General features: G+C 48.2%; 1 protein-coding gene across 2 annotated transcripts in view; it reads left to right on the forward strand.

Annotated features, from left to right (window-relative positions):
- Positions 1-2,240: 2,240 nt before the first annotated feature.
- Il17rd (interleukin 17 receptor D) overlaps positions 2,241-15,455 on the forward strand; it is a 66,668-nt gene continuing 53,453 nt past the window's right edge. For both annotated transcript variants that reach the window (NM_001191937.2, NM_001411766.1), the window contains 1 exon segment: positions 2,241-2,434. In NM_001191937.2, coding sequence (NP_001178866.1) covers positions 2,309-2,434 — 126 coding nt within the window. In that variant the 5' untranslated portion in view covers positions 2,241-2,308.

The raw sequence follows: 15,455 nt of genomic DNA on the forward strand, positions 1-15,455 counted from the left end.
ACTCTTCCAGAGGTCTTAAGTTCAATTCCTCACAACCACATCGTGGCTCACAACCATTTATAATGGGGATCCAACGCCCTCTTCTGGCCTGCAGGTGTGCACGCAGATAGAGTGAGCACAGAAAATAACTAGAGAGAGAGAGAGAGAGAGAGAGAGAGAGAGAGAGAGAGAATAGTTTAAAATCGCTGGGCCTGATTGATTAGTAAGTTATGGAATATGTCTAGACAGTGCATGTAGATTAAGGAGTCAATAACCTCATGATTTTCTCAGTCTTTCCCCCAAAGCCAGGTCATCCATCCTGACAACATATCTTCTGTGGCAACCCTGAGCCTGGGCAGCCTTTGCTAAGGAGACTTGGAATGCCTAGAGTAAGAAGGAGGGTGGAAGGAAAGCTCTAACTTGCAGATTCTTGAGAGGAGCAGTGTGCCTCTTGTGTCTACTCAGGGAAGGCTCATCTGGAAGGGCAGTCTTCTGTGGACTTTATGGCCCCACAGGACAGGCGCCTAACCACTCTGGCTGTCTTAGCTAGGGGTCCCACTGCTGTGAAGAGACACTAGGACCAAGGCAACTCTTAGAACAACATTTAATTGGGTGACTTACAGGTTCTGAGGTTCAGTCATCATCATCATGGCAGGAAGCAAGGCAGCATCCAGGCAGCATCCAGGCAGCATCCAGGCGGACATGCTGTGGGAGTTGCTGACCAAAGGAGGCAAACATCTTCAACCAAAGGAAGCCAGGAACAGCTTAGCTTCCTGGCAGCTAGGAGGAGGGTCTCCAAGCCCACCCCCCATAGTGACACACTGTTCTTTTCCAACAAGGCCACACCTACTCTAACAAGGTCACACCCCCAAATATAGTGCTACTCCCTGGGCCAAGCATATTCAAACATGTCTGAACTCTTTTTTTTTTTTTAAAGATTTTATTTTATGTATATGAGTACACTATAGCTGCCTTCAGACACACCAGAAGAGGGCATCAGATCTCATTACAGATGGTTGTGAGCCCCCATGTGGTTGCTGGGATTTGAACTCGGGACCTCAGGAAGAGCAGTCGGTGCTCTTAACCGCTGAGCTATCTCTCCAGCCCCATGTCTGAACTCTTGACAGTGACATATAAACCAAAACATTCTTACCTGCCTCTGCCTCCTGGGTGTTGGGATTCAAGACAGGAGCCACTATGCCCTGCTAGAAGGAAGGTTTTCTGGGCTCTGAAATGTGAAGGAGGCTGCCTTCTTGAATGGACAAAAGGACAGTTTAAAAAAAAAAAGATCAAGATTGAGTCAAGGGGGACTCAGTACAGTTAGAGACAAGAAGTGAGGGCAGGGTGAAGACCTGGATGGGTTTCCTTTTTGAACATCATTACTGAAGAGTGTTAGCTGGGAAATTAAGCGATCTGTGTCGGGGTGGATGTCTGTACGGTACAGTACGTAGGGGTGGGAGTAAAAGGGGGTCAGCCATGATGAAGCTGCTGTAGAGATGAGGGTGCAAAGTTGAGGGCTGGGGGGCTCCGATGCACAGATGCATGGTGTGGTTGGGGGTGGCAGAATAGCAGTAAATTTGTACATTTTGCTACTGTGAGACACATTTCCTAAGGTAAGTTTGACTTGTGTCTGAAAAGAACGCTAATTTTCAGTTCTAGTTATGTGACCTTACACAAGTCAGTTCGTGGTTGTAGCCTTTATTGATTGCTTCCTGCGTGTTAGTAGAGCTCTCTCTGGATGAAGAGTCTTGCTCTCCATTTTGTCTTACTGGGAGCAGCACTTCGGAGGAAGTAAGTAATTTGTCCTAGGTCCCGGGAGTAAATGCAGAGGCAGGATTTCCCTAGAGGCTTTATTATGACATTTCCTTGTCATTTCATTGGTAGGATGCAAGAAGGAACTTGACATTTGAAAAGCAAGTACTTATTAAATTATTAATTTTAAAATTACTATTATTATATTCTTTGAGTCGCCCCAAGTTTTTGCACGGAGAAATCATTTGGACAAATCCTTTAGATTAAAAAAAAAAAAAATCCCTTAGCGCTGAACCTCATGCTGTGCCAACCTCCAGTTGAGGCCAGAGTCTCCGCGGCAGCGGGGCGGGGCCAAGACAGAAGGGCCGGGCCACAGGGGCGGGACTAGGGCAGAAAACTGAGATTGAGGGCGGGACCTGGGGGAAAGAGGCGGGGCGAAACACGGCAGCGCATGCTCGGTGAGGGCTGCCATCCTCTGCCGCCGCTGCCACCGCCCACTCGGAGCTAGAGGGGCTGGGGAGCGAGCTGCAGGCTGCAACTTAGCGGAGACCAGCCCGGCTGGGCGAGCGTTACGGCCATGGCCCCGTGGCTGCAGCTCTGCTCCTTCTTCTTCACTGTCAACGCCTGCCTCAACGGCTCGCAGCTGGCAGTGGCCGCGGGCGGCTCGGGCCGCGCGAGAGGCGCGGACACCTGTGGCTGGAGGGTAAGGCGAAGGCTTCTCCGGGTTCCAGGCTACCTGGGGGCGCGCCGCGCGCACAGGTGCTCGCACGCTGGCGAGCGGGGGCCGACCGATCGCTGGACGCCCGATCTGCGAGCAACGGGGTCCCCGGCTCCTCTAGCCCATCCTGCGTCTGGATCACCGGGCGCGCTGCAGGTCCGGGCCCGGATGAAAGGGGCCGCCGACCCCTGGCTTTGTGTTGTTAATGAGGCGCGGCCGCTGGCTGGGGTCCCACTCCTGAAGGCGGGTGGCTGGGCGGAGAGGCGGGGGCCGTGCGCCCCACCCTTTGTTCCCGGCCCTCTGCCCCGGGGGCTGCGCGTCCCGGATTGGGATCTTCCGGGCTGTCGGCAGGACCGGTGCACTTCGGAACCCGTGTGGGGTTCGTGCCCTGGAACTCCAGTCCACAGCTCTGCAAGGGCTCAGGTCAACCAGGAAAGGGGACCTGGGGTGTTAGGGAAGGATGCACCCCTTTTCTCACAGTTGCTTTGTTTCTTTTAGGCAGCGCCGTCACCCAACTTCTACCCAATCGCCGATTCATAACTTTTTTGAGAAACGCTGCCATTTCAGCCTTTCGTCTGGCTAGTGGTCCCCCACCCCATCCCATACTCCGAGGTCCCAGCTTGAGTTGAGGATGCTTTTGTGGCCAAAGGGCAGCGAAAGTTCGTCTGCTCTGCCAGGTGTCCCAGACCCGAGACCATGGTGGCTCCCAGACTTTTCTCTGGGAACTTGGAAGCCTTCTTCCCACAGCTGAGTGTTCTTTTGATGCAGTCTAGATACTGCAGTCCCCTGGCCTGGGGACTTTGAACCTCCCACAGAGACAAGGGCCACTCACACCTTCAATCCTATTGTGAGAACACGGGCTTTGTGCTCAGACAGCTGGGAGCTTGTTTCCTCGCCTAGAAAGAAGGAAAGGGGGTTGGGGGGGTGGCATGTTGTTACTGATTTCCCCAGGGCACAGGGATACATGGGATACTTCGGGGCTGTTTGCTTAGACCAATGTTGACTTATATTTTTCCATGGAAAAGTCTGTACAGCCTCAGTACAGACAAGGCTCAGGGCGTGACACCTCTTATGAACACTTGCTTCACTTTTAGAGGGGAATCACAGTTCAGAAAAACAGGTACGAGCCAGGCACTGTGATTCTTCTACACTTCATGAACGCTGTTATATCTCTTCCCGTTTAAGTAAAGCCTCGCCATTTCTTCCTGTGTTCCATTGCAGTCAGACAGACATCACTGTTGGTTTTAATAGATTCCAGATATCTTTACGGTGATCTCCAAGTTGACCTATCGATTTTTTTAGAAGATTTCAGATCCGGATTGGTTTTGGCTGTTGCTGCCTTCCTGGAGTAGCCTAGAATACATGCCACTTGTAAAGTTTTAACATTGGGTCTGTAGCGGTCTCTGAAGAAGCGAGAACGGTTGTTTTGTGTTTGTTAGGAATGTATCTCTGGCATGATGACCCCCCCCCCCCCCCAATGTGGCCCATCAGGGTTACTAACATTTGGTCCTCTTGGGAGTGATCTCAACAACTCCTGCCCTGTGCCTTCCTACAGTCCTTTCCTTGGATCATCATCCCCTTCCTGGGTGAGCCTGGGAGATTCTGGGCCTTCTCCCGGATTCCAAGCGCTTTCCCACGGCTCAGCTCCTTCCGTAATTGCCTGCTTGGTACCTGTGAGAGTAGGTCCAGCTTACCCACCTCCGTGCACAGCCATCTTTTCTGTCCCTTCCTCCGTCCCTGTTGCCCAGCTTCTGAGTCCTTTCACACCGTCAGGGCATGCTTCACGTTCTCTTCTGCTTGGCTTTACAGTCAGCTCATGGGCTGCCTCTTCCGGGAAGCCCTCCCAGAATGCCACGCCCCGTGCTTTTTATTCAGGCTCAGGCTCCTTATTCTGGTGTTTGCCAGTTCTGTGTGTTTTGTTTCCTCGGTGGCCACAAAGCCTGGAGCCCAATAGATCTTGGTTGAGGACAAGTAGACTCTGCGATCTTTCTGCAAAACCCTCTATTAATTGATTTGAAGCATGAAGAGAGCAGAGCCTAGTGCTGTAATGCCAGCTACTCAGGTGGCTGAGGCAGCAGGAGCAACAGTTTTGGGCCTGCCTAGACTAAATAATGAGTGTCAGGGCTAGCCTGGGCAACTTAACGTAGAGAGACTGTCTTAAAAGAACATAAAATGAGTGTTGGGGTGATATAGCTCAGCGGTAGAACATGTGTGTGTTGTGCCTGAGCTCTGGGCTCAGTCTCAAGGGTGGACAGCAGCACTGGGAGCTCTCAGCACTGGGTTTCTGAGTTCTGTGCCTTATCTGCAGTAGGCCTTAGCACAGGCTGTAGCCCCTGAGAGCAGTGCTCCTGGCTACAGCTACCTTTAAATCTTGGGAAAATACCATCTTTGTGCTTTTTATCTCTCTAGTGTCTTAGCTCCAGCATGGCTTCTTGCAGGAAGCCCTCCAAGTCCCCACCTCAATAATTAAGATGTCCCCCAGAGGTTGCTATGTCTTGGGGTTCTAGTAGGCACCAGTGTTTGGAATCTTGGATATTTGAGTCATAATCTGCCTCTCTAATCAGGTCTGGTACTCAGCCTGTGGATGTTGGGTTTGTATAAATATATAAAAATAAGGGCCAAAGGCTGAGGCAGGAGGATAGCTATGAGTTTAAAAAAGAAAAGAAAAAAAAAATGAAAGAAAAGGAAAAAGAAAAGGAAGCAAACAAAGAAAACTTGGGGAGGGAGCATTAGAATTGTAGCCCATCAGTAGCGTCCTTCAGGGTCTGAAGTCTCCTCCACTGTGTAGAGGGTAAGAAGGGTAAGGAATAAAGGTGGGTGTGAGTGGCTTGTAGCCTTTAGTACCAGCAGTCAGAGGTACAGGTAGGCTGGTCTGTGCATTCAAGGCCAACCAAGGATATGTACATCCGTAGCCCTTAAACGAGCAAGAGTGAGGGTAAGTTATATGCGATATGACCAGAAGTGGGTATCCTGGGGTCTGAGTTTCTCTTACAACCTTGAACCTTAAAGCCCAAAGGAGGGGCTGGGCCAGGATGCTGGAGAACAAATGAATGAACGCTCCCTTAATGGCATGGGACATTTGGGCCAGAAACCCAGGCCACTGGAGGACTGATTTTCCCAGGAGAGCTGCTCGCAGGGCTGTGAGCCGGCCTAGTTTAAGTGGCCAGGTTTCACAAACTCCTTATTACTCGTGGGGTAACTAAGGAACTAATACCATCTCGGACACAGCTCGGTGTTTTAGAAATGAGCTGTGGGCACACTCCCTCAACTATTTGAAGGGGAAAAAATGTCTCAAAGTCTTGGCCAGGTAAAGTTGTGCTTTGAATGATAAATACTGGTATTTCAAAGGAGTCGCAATTTATAAAGCTTCCAGAGGGGCTGGCCCACACATTGACACTCGCTCAACTCTTTCCTAGTTTCCTCGATTTTTTTTTTTTTTCAAAGTGTGTGTTTTATGTCATTGATTTACTGGATTAGGCTGTGCAGGTGTGCACTTATGCTGAAGCCAGGGGATGTCAGGTGACCGTTCTACTACTTTGTTTTATTCCCCTGAACCTGGGTCTAGGCCAGCAGTCAGCAAGTGCCCGTGATCCTCCTGTCTCTACCTCCCACAATTACTCACGGTATTGTAGGCATAGCCACACGAGCATGGGCAGCCATGTATGACTTTTACTGAGGTGTGGTAGGGATTGGAGCTCAGGTCTTCTTGTCTGCTCGGATTGTTGTTGTAAAAATAGAAAAAAATTAAAAAAAAAAGTATAGTTGCCTTTTACCTTGTTAGGTTCAGCACTGAGGTGCCCCAAGATATCTACTGAATAACTTAATTCTCACTCAGCAAAGCGTCTCACCTGCTCTGCTCCATTCCCTGTCACACTGCCAAAGGCCTCTCTCTGAGCCTGGCAGCAATCTCTCTACCTATCTAGTTCCCAATGCCAGAAACACACATCCCAACCCCCCCTGGCGGCCCAGACTAGCCGCCCCACACTCCATTACACTTAAATCTACACATGAAAGAACACACAACACAATAACCTTAGGCCTAATTGATAAGATATAATTGCCCACTTAAACATACAAAGCCCAGTACCATCCATCCCTTAAGAACATTAATAAGAACCTGTAAATACACAGAGCAGAATCTTAATGTCACCTGCCATGGCTTCTTGCCCTCTTCTCTCCTCTCTCTCCTCCTTTCCGTTCCAGTCTCCTCCTCTTCCTTCAAACTTCTCTCCTACCCATCCTTCCGTCTCCTCCAATGACAGGCCTCCTTCAATCCTGTACCTGGCCCTCACCAGTACTTTACAAATTCAAGGGGAAGAAGGTTCTGGTGGAGTCACCTGAGTCCTGAGTACCTGACTAGGCAGCTGTCCTTGGGGCAGTGGAATTAGCATCAGAATACTCCAGTGCAAACCTCAACACCAGATCTTGTATCCATTGGATCCTCTCTAGCCCCAACTCTTACTTTTTTCTTTTTTCCGAGCTGGGGACCGAACCCAAGGCCTTGCGCTTCCTAGGCAAGCGCTCTACCACTGAGCTAAATCCCCAACCCCCAACTCTTACTTTTTGATGGCCAGTTTGTTCTATCTGTGATGGATAACTTTGTGTGTGCCTTACTTAATATGTCAGTCCCTTGTGGAGAGCTTCCCGAACTTCCCCCACTGTCTTGCTAAGAAGGAATTACAAAGCCAGGCATGCTGGTCCTAAACACTTGTAGGGCAGAGCCAGGAGGTTGAGAGTTCAAGGCCAGCTTGGAGGTTATATTGTGAGTTCTGGGCTAACATGAATTATTACATAATGACATCCTATCTTAAAAAGCAAGTAGGCAAGTAAGCAAACAAACAAACCAGGAACCTAAAATTCCATTCTCACAGATTTCTGTTTAGTAGCTTTTTCTGTGAGCCATTTCTTGTCTCCTACCCTGGATGGGGTCTATTTCTTGGCCTTTTGTGTCTGAACTCCCATTTCTAAACATCTTCCCCCAGGAGTGTCTTCAGCAATTCGGAAACTATGCTGGCATTGTCTTTACGGTGAAGTACGAGTTTCCCATTTAAGGCAAATCCTTCATCTCCAAAGGTAGAAAGGAATAGAGTGGTATTGGCGGGGGTGGGGTGGGGTGGGGGGGGTGAGGGTTCCAGCTGGTTAAAATTTAGGTCCCTGATAAAAGTCCAATCCAAGAATTCTCCCTGGCTGAGAGCCCGGGCATCTTTATTTGATTCTGAATTGGATGCGTTTTCATTCACTTGCAGCTCATGACTCCTAAACCCCGTATCAGGTCTGCTTGTTCTCTGGTGGACCATGTCGTAGATGCTCTGGTGTCCCTTACAGAATTCTTAGTTAAAAATTATTTTTGTTTTGGGTTGGCGTATTTCTCTCAGAGCCATTTTGATGATACGTGCAGTGCCTTCTGCCAGCCTGTTTGCTAGTTGATTAGGAGCCTGCCTGGCTTTTGTTTCTTCGGATCTTTCCATCACTCATCCATCCAGCTTTAGCTCCTGAAGTACCTGCACCGTGTTGTTAATGACCAACCCAGCGATTCAGCCATCGAGTACTGCTTGGAACATTGCTTCTTTCCAAAGGTGGTTTCCCAAAGACGTCTGCAGAAGCTTCTGGTATCAGCATTGCCTTAGGAACGTGTTGGAATGAGGGTTCAAGGTTAATGGGCCCTGAATGAGAGTGTGGTAGAGCATTGGCACAAGGCCCTAGGGTAAGATGATTCTGGTGCTGTCTGAGTGACCAGACACGTCCCTGTAGTGACACGGTCTCTGAAGTTAGAAGAACGGAAAATACTTTCGTAAATATTTAAAACTAGTCACATTGGCTTTAGATTATCTCACTGGATTTAGACACGCATCGACTTTGTCAGAACACTACCAGTAGTGAGGCCGTTTGGAGAGTCTGGGGTTGTGTTTCTGGGGAGCTAGCTAGGCAGGGCATCCTGGCTTTGGTGGGGTCCTCTGGTCTAAGGCTAGAGACAGAGGAGGCCTGGGAGAGAAGAGCCACATGACACTTCTACTGGGTTCCTCTCCAAACAGCTGGGCTTGTCTGGAAAACTGTCTGAGGAGGGAGTAGAGCAGGATCCAAATCTGTCTCGGCAGTTCCGACCTGACAGACAGCCTCCCCACAAAGGAAAGAGCGGCTCATGCTCTCTTCTGGCTTTATTTTAAGCTGAGTATTTGTCATGCTTCATTTGGCTTAAAATGTGTTGGGTGTTTTTTTGTTTTGTTTTGTGTGGTTTTTTTTGTTTTTGTTTTTGTTTTTTATTTTTTGGTTTCAAGCCCCCATTCCCTCAACTGTCCCTGAACTTTTTACTCACTGTGTCCCAGCTCACCCCCTCCCCCCATCATCGTTTCCCCCCCCCCCCCCAGTGCCCCCATGCCCAGCAGATGTCTGCTGCTGCTGGGGCCACTCTATCAACAATTTTATTGTCCTCTTTCATTCCGACGGCCTCTTGTGCTTGCCGGTGATGGATGGCTTTTTAGGCTTTTGGAAGCTGGGGCCCCCGCCTGCCATTTGTAAGAGTATTGGTGGGGGCGGGAGGGGTGATGGGGGGTGGAGGGGTAGCTCAGGTACACAGGGCAGCTCACTGGACTGTATATACTCTGGACAGATTTCTCTCCTGCTTCTCCAGCATCTGCACTTCCCCAGATGTGGAATGTCAAGGCTTTCAGCAAGTCTGGGGCTATCTCTGCTTCCAAGGGGGGGCCAGACTTGCCCAGGCAGTGGGAGGCGTTCATTGTCCTTTAGGGCAGTGTTTACCTTTGGCTGGCAGGAAGCTCTGAATGGTCCTGACACGGGATTAGGTGACTGATGGCCCTCCAGCACATTGTCTCCTCTGGGCCCAGGCCTTTGAAGCTCCTCCTGGTGGGAAGTGAAGAGACTATTTGCTCTGTTAAAATGCCTTGGCATTTCCTCTGTTTAACCACAGGCCACTTCCCCTCTGCTACTCTAAACCCGCCAGGGGCCACCAGCTGATTGAAAAGACACAAGCCCTGGATGGATCCAACTGAAGCTGTCGGCTATGGCTAGGGCAAGTCTAGGAATCTAGGTAGTTCCTTGTCCTTCTCACAATTTAGCCAGTAGACATAATTCATCCTTAAAGTCCTCTTTAAATGAGGGAAACCCAAAATTAGAAATTAAAATTGGAGCATGTTTTATCTCCGGATGCTTAGTTAACACAGGTCAATCAACAGACGTTTGTTTTTTTTTTTTTTAATGATTTCTTTATTTTTATTGTATGTGCATCGGTGTTTGGCTACATGTGTGTCTGATCCTCTGGAGTTACAGTTGTGAGCTGCCATGTGGGTGCTGGGGATTTAAACCCAGGTCTAGAAAAGCAGCCAATGCTCTTAACCATCGAGCTATCTCCCCAGCCCACCGCAGATTTTCTTAATTGTGCTTAAGAAGGGCACAGTGCCTAGTCATAGATACCACCACTGTGCTGGTCACTCCGCACTGTGTGTACTTGGGTCTCCCGTGTACAGAAATCCACAGGAGAACTTTGCAGTTTGAATGATACCTTGAACATCCCCAGGGAGACACTCTAGTTCTTCTTCAAGCATTATCTTGAAGAAGGTTTAATTAATAGCACAAGTCAGAAAACTAAAAATGGAACAACTTAAAAATCTTAGTCAAGAGTGAGGGTCAAAACTTTGGCTGGATCCTGCTTTTGTGGAAGGGTCTGACAAATAGCTAGTCACTCTGGCAGAGACTACTGTTTAAACATTTATCCCTCCATTGTTCAAAGTATCCATTTAAAAAGGGCTTCCCTTTCCTTTGGTTCCTTGTTTGGAAATGTTGGGGGAAGGTGGATATAGCTAATTAAGGCTACCACATTTAAAAGGGGGGGACTTAATAAATCCCATCTGTCCTTAACAAATCATGGAGCAGCTGACAAAAGAGAAGATGGGATGTGAATGCACACAAAACTCTTCTGAAACGGAGGTCGGCCTATATGTTTTCTGACATAGTTGTGTAAATGAGAACTGCCTCAACAGAGCATGTTCACAGAGCATTTCCCTTAGAGTGAGCCCAATGCTAAATGTCACAGTCAGGCACGGCTTTACAGGGAGAGTGGTGATTATTGCTGGAAGCTTAATACAGTAGAACCAGGTTGGACCTTACACTGTCCTAAATCTGAAGGTCTAAGAGACATCAGCATGAGGCTCTGCGTTACAACTCCCACCCACCCTCAGCTGAAAAGAAATGGCAGAGGGTAGGGTGGTTCAGTGGTAGGGGTTTTGCTCCTGAGCGCGTGCATGCACGAGCGCACGCACGCGCGCACACACACACACGCGCACACACACACACACACACACACACACACACACACACACATGCACACACACTTTATATTCTCAAAACCTAAAAAGAGTCTTTCCAAGGGTTCTGTTTTGTCCATTTTGTAGATTTTCCTCTGTGCTCAATAGTAACCCTTTTCAGATCTCTGGCTGTGGATCTAGATTTCTCCTCTGGGCTAGACTGCTCTATTCAGGGGTGGGAGGGTCGAAGGGAAGGGGTGGGTTTCTTTGAGTGAAAAGGTGCATTTTCTTTTTTTTTTTGGTTCTTTTTTTTGGAGCTGGGGACCGAACCCAGGGCCTTGCGCTTCCTAGGCACTGAGCTAAATCCCCAGCCCCAAAGGTGCATTTTCTTAAGGTGGGCCATATGGTTTAAAATCTTCGCCCCTGGGATTTTATTCCATCCAGGTGATTTATGGTTTCTGCTCCCCCAACCTCATCTTTGCAGTACAATGAAGGCCAAATGTAGGAGCAGCCAGCCTGCGTTCCCTGCTGGGTGCCGGCTTTGGCCTCCTTCTGGGATGTACACATTTGCTGTGGGTGGGGCACTGAGATTCTCCTTGTTAGAATTTATTGTAACTGCTCAGTATCCTAAACTCTAAAAGATGTATTTGGAGGAGAGAGAGTGGTCGTGGTCGTGGTCGTGGTCGTGGTCGTGGTCGTGGTCGTGGTCGTGGTCGTGGTCGTGGTCGTCGTGGTCGTCGTTGTCGTCGTCGTCGTCGTCGTCCTCCTCCTCCTCCTCCTCCTCCTCTTCCTCCTCCTCCTCTTCCTCCTCCTCCTCTTCCTCCTCCTCCTCCTCATCCTCCTCTTCCTCCTCCTCCTCCTCCCCTCCTGGTTTGCTTGTTTTTGTTTTTAAGGTGGAGACTTCTCTGCCTAAAGAGCCTAAAAAAGCCCAAGTGTTAAGTTGTACCGTAATGCCAGAATCTGTCCCCGTAGAGAGGAACATGGTCTCGTGGCTGGGATGGTTCCTGAGCCCACAGCACAGAGCCTCGCTCTGTACCATGCTGCTGATCTCAGAGAGACAGGTCCAGCCCCTCCGCTCCTCAGGCTGTGGTGACCCCTGCAAGGCAGTTTAATGACAAGAGCGTTGCTGAGGCCCTACTTGCTTGGCCACCTTGGAAACAACCTCTGGCGTCTTGTTCTGCCTGGTCTCCCCAGCTTTAGAGGAGGCCCCATCTTTCTCCATGCAGCTTCTCTGGATGTGGGTTTTACCTGTGCTCACAAAGCCTGCATTTGATAAAGTCAAAACAACCCTGTCTCCACCCTCCAGATTAATGTGAGTGCAGCCAGGCCATGTTCACAGCCTAGGCTAGCCTGTAACTCACTAAGTAGCCTAGGATGTCTCAAAGTTCAAGCCTCCAGCTTCCCGAACACCGATATAGTACAGGTGCACACCACCAAGCCAGGACACGAGTAGGGTGCTGTTACAGGAGAGCCACATCTTGCTGTGCTTGATGTTTTCAAGAAAAGTAGTGTGGAAAGAAAAGAAAAGAAGTTCCTCATTCCCTGCACCAAGGAGAGAAAAATAGAAAACATTACTGCTGATCACCATTTAAGCAGTCTGGTTTTTTTTGTATCTTAGTAGTGGCTCTCATTCCTTCTGAAAAACATTCTTTATAAAAGAGGCACAGACCTCATTTTGTCACGATAGCCCCCCCTTCTGTGAATGTGGCTCATTTTTCTGAGGTCACGTGATGGCCCGCAAACATCAGAGGTGCTCCTTGCCTTTTGGGCCTGGCCGGGGAGGGATTTGCTGGCCAGCTGTGGTAATGAGTTTTTGTGAGCTTTGATTTTCATGCCTCACTTCCCTGTGGGAGGAACTAGATATTTCTGATTTTACCTCTGCTCATATTCAGATCCAGCCAAGCAATCAGTGACTTCCCGGGCTTTTTTGTGGGAGACTGTGGGAAAAGTCCTGGTTGGCTGGCTATGAATTAATGAAGTCCTTAGAAGGCTTCGCTAAAGATAGCTCCTGTGGTTTGGGAAAAAAAGAAAAAAGAAAAAGAGAGAAAGAAAAAAAGGCATTGCCTTTTAATTTGAGAAAGAGGTCATGGAGTTTTACCGAAATTAAGTAAGGAAAAAGAACGGAACATCTGGCAGTGCTGGCTAAAGACTGCTTCGTGGCTGTGGGTTCCCAGTACGCACTGCTCTGTGGGGCTCACTACCCAGACCCCTCCTTGCTGCCCTAATGAATGATGCTCAGCTTCTCATTGTTCACTTCTTGGGTTTTGAAGTCATTGAGAGACAGGAATTCCACTCGCCACAGCTTTTCACTTGAGCGCATTTCCTGTCCGTCTGTCCCCTGAGCTGTCTTCTTTCTCTTAGTGCGGTGGTTTTTAAGTGCATAGTTTTTCAAGTTGGCCAGGTCTGGTGTAATCCTTGGCTTTTATCCTACTTAAAAAAGGTTAGGATGGATGACGCCAGAGGGGAGTTTGGGGAGAAGGTGGGGAGGGGGATGTTAAAGAGCTCTAAAACATTTTTAAAATTAGGAATTCTGATAAGGGAGAGATAAATTGCTGGAGAGGTTTTGCAAGTGACCTATGACTTTTAAAAGCTGACAGGTACAGTGCCAGACACTTGCAATCCTAGAAGTAGAGAGCCCTAGGCAGGAGGACAGAAAGTTCAAGGCCAGCCTGAACCACACAGAGAAATCTGGAAAAAAAAAACAATGCAAAAGACAAAAGCAGAAACACTATCTTAAGTGTGTTATGGACATACCACCCCCAGCTAAGTGAATGATAAAGCAGTTTGTGTTTTTATTTAAAAACATACAAGTCACGGGGCTAGGGATTTAGCTCAGTGGTAGAGCGCTTACCTAGGAAGCGCAAGGCCCTGGGTTCGGTCCCCAGCTCTGAAAAAAAGAACCAAAAAAAAAAAAAAAAAAAAAAAAAAACCCATACAAGTCACGTATCTGTTTGGTGTTGTCCACATAAATTAATTTCTTTCTTTCTTTCTTTCTGATCCAATTGATAAGATATAATTGCCCACCTAAATCTTTCTTTTTTATTGCTTGTTCGTTTTTCAAGACAGTTTTTTGTGTAGTCCTGGCTGTCTGTCCTGGAACTCACTGTAGACCAGTCTGGCCTCAAACTTAGAGATCCACCTGCTTCTGCCTTCCGAGTGTTGGGATTAAAAATGTACGCCTCGGGGGCTGGAGGGTTGGTTTAGTGGTTAAGAGCACCCGACTGCTCTTCCAGAGGTCATGAGTTCAATTCCCAGCAACCACATGGTGGCTCACAACCATCTGTAAAGAGATCCAATGCCCTCTTCTGGTGTATCAGAAGACAGCTCTGGTGTATCAGAAGACAGCTACAGTGTACTTATATATAATAAATAAATGAATCTTTAAAAAAAAAAAGATGTACGCCTCCACCTTTAGTTAAATTTTCCTTGTTTTCATTTTAAAGATTTACTTATTATATGAGTACACTGTTGCTGTCTTCAGACACACCAGAATAGGGCATTGGATCTCATTACAGATGGTTGTGAGCCACCATGTATTGCTGGGATTTGAACTTAGGACCTCTGGAAGAGCAGTCAGTGCTCTTAACTGCTGAGCCATCTCTCCAGCCCATATTTTTCTTTTCAATATTAGTATTTTGATGCTAAATCTGTAGGCATTTGCAGCCAGCCGTCTGTATGCAGGGGGGTGGGGGGTGGGGGCTCTGTTGTGTTCTTTCTCCTCTCTTAAGTACTCTGAAACCAACTCTGGAAAGGTGGGCAGAGTAGGAAAGGGGTGCTCATATAGCTGGGCCTCGGTGGTTCCTTGGCTTAGACTGTTTTTATCGCCTTTAGTGTAAAAAGGTTCCTCCTGTTCTCATGATCAAGTCCCTGAGCTGTCTTTCCAGCCTTCCATTGTAGAAATATGGGAGCTTCTCAGGCATAAACCAAAATTTGTTTGTAAGTAAGAATTGTTACAGTTAGAGGTCTTTCCAGCAGGGATTACATTGTCTGTTTTTAATATGTAATGTTTTCCATTAGGGCTTTTCTCACTTAATTGAAGGTCTAAAGGACGTGGAGGGTGTCCTGGGTTCTCCTGTAACAAACCCTTTCCTGTGTTCTCTGGAAAGTAGCAGCACTAAGTTTCTGCCAGTCACCGGGGCCTGTTGCAGACGGTTGTAGAAGTTGCCTTTGGTGACTGGGAACAACAACTGTTGAATCCCTCTGTTTGGCTCCAGCAAGTTCATGGCTGAGTGCTCCTCCACACCAAAATTCAGCCATTTCTTTGTGCTAAGAAAACACTGAACTCTGTTTCCAGCAAGCCCAGTTCACTCAAAACACATCCTAGGAGTCAGTTTCCAGCCCTTTTGATTGCTGTGATCGCTTCTGCCTGAGTTATCAGAGTCTCCTCCACACAGTTTCTTCGGTGTAACTTGTATTACTGTCTCCTACCTAATTACATGGCTTTTCTTGCTGGTGTTTGTTCCTCACCGACTTAAGGGCCAAGACCCGTAAAGTTAATATTGGTAATTTTTCAAAGTGAGTTAAAACGTCAAAAGGCGACAAGTTGTTATTCTTACAGGGTACCAGGGAAACGACAGACAAAACCCCCATCTTTTATTCATAAGTCCAGGGGGACTGTGAGGGCGCAGGGAGGCCTGTGTGCCTGGCGTTTGTTCAGCTCACAGGCCTGGGCCTCCTCCCCTGCTGGCCGTGAAATGTCATGCGGAGACGGAATAGTGGGACATTCAGTATCCGGAGAATGGATCTCA

Source organism: Rattus norvegicus, chromosome 16 (assembly GCF_021556685.1).
Source record: "Rattus norvegicus strain SHRSP/BbbUtx chromosome 16, alternate assembly SHRSP_T2T, whole genome shotgun sequence".
Classification (NCBI taxonomy): domain Eukaryota; kingdom Metazoa; phylum Chordata; class Mammalia; order Rodentia; family Muridae; genus Rattus; species Rattus norvegicus.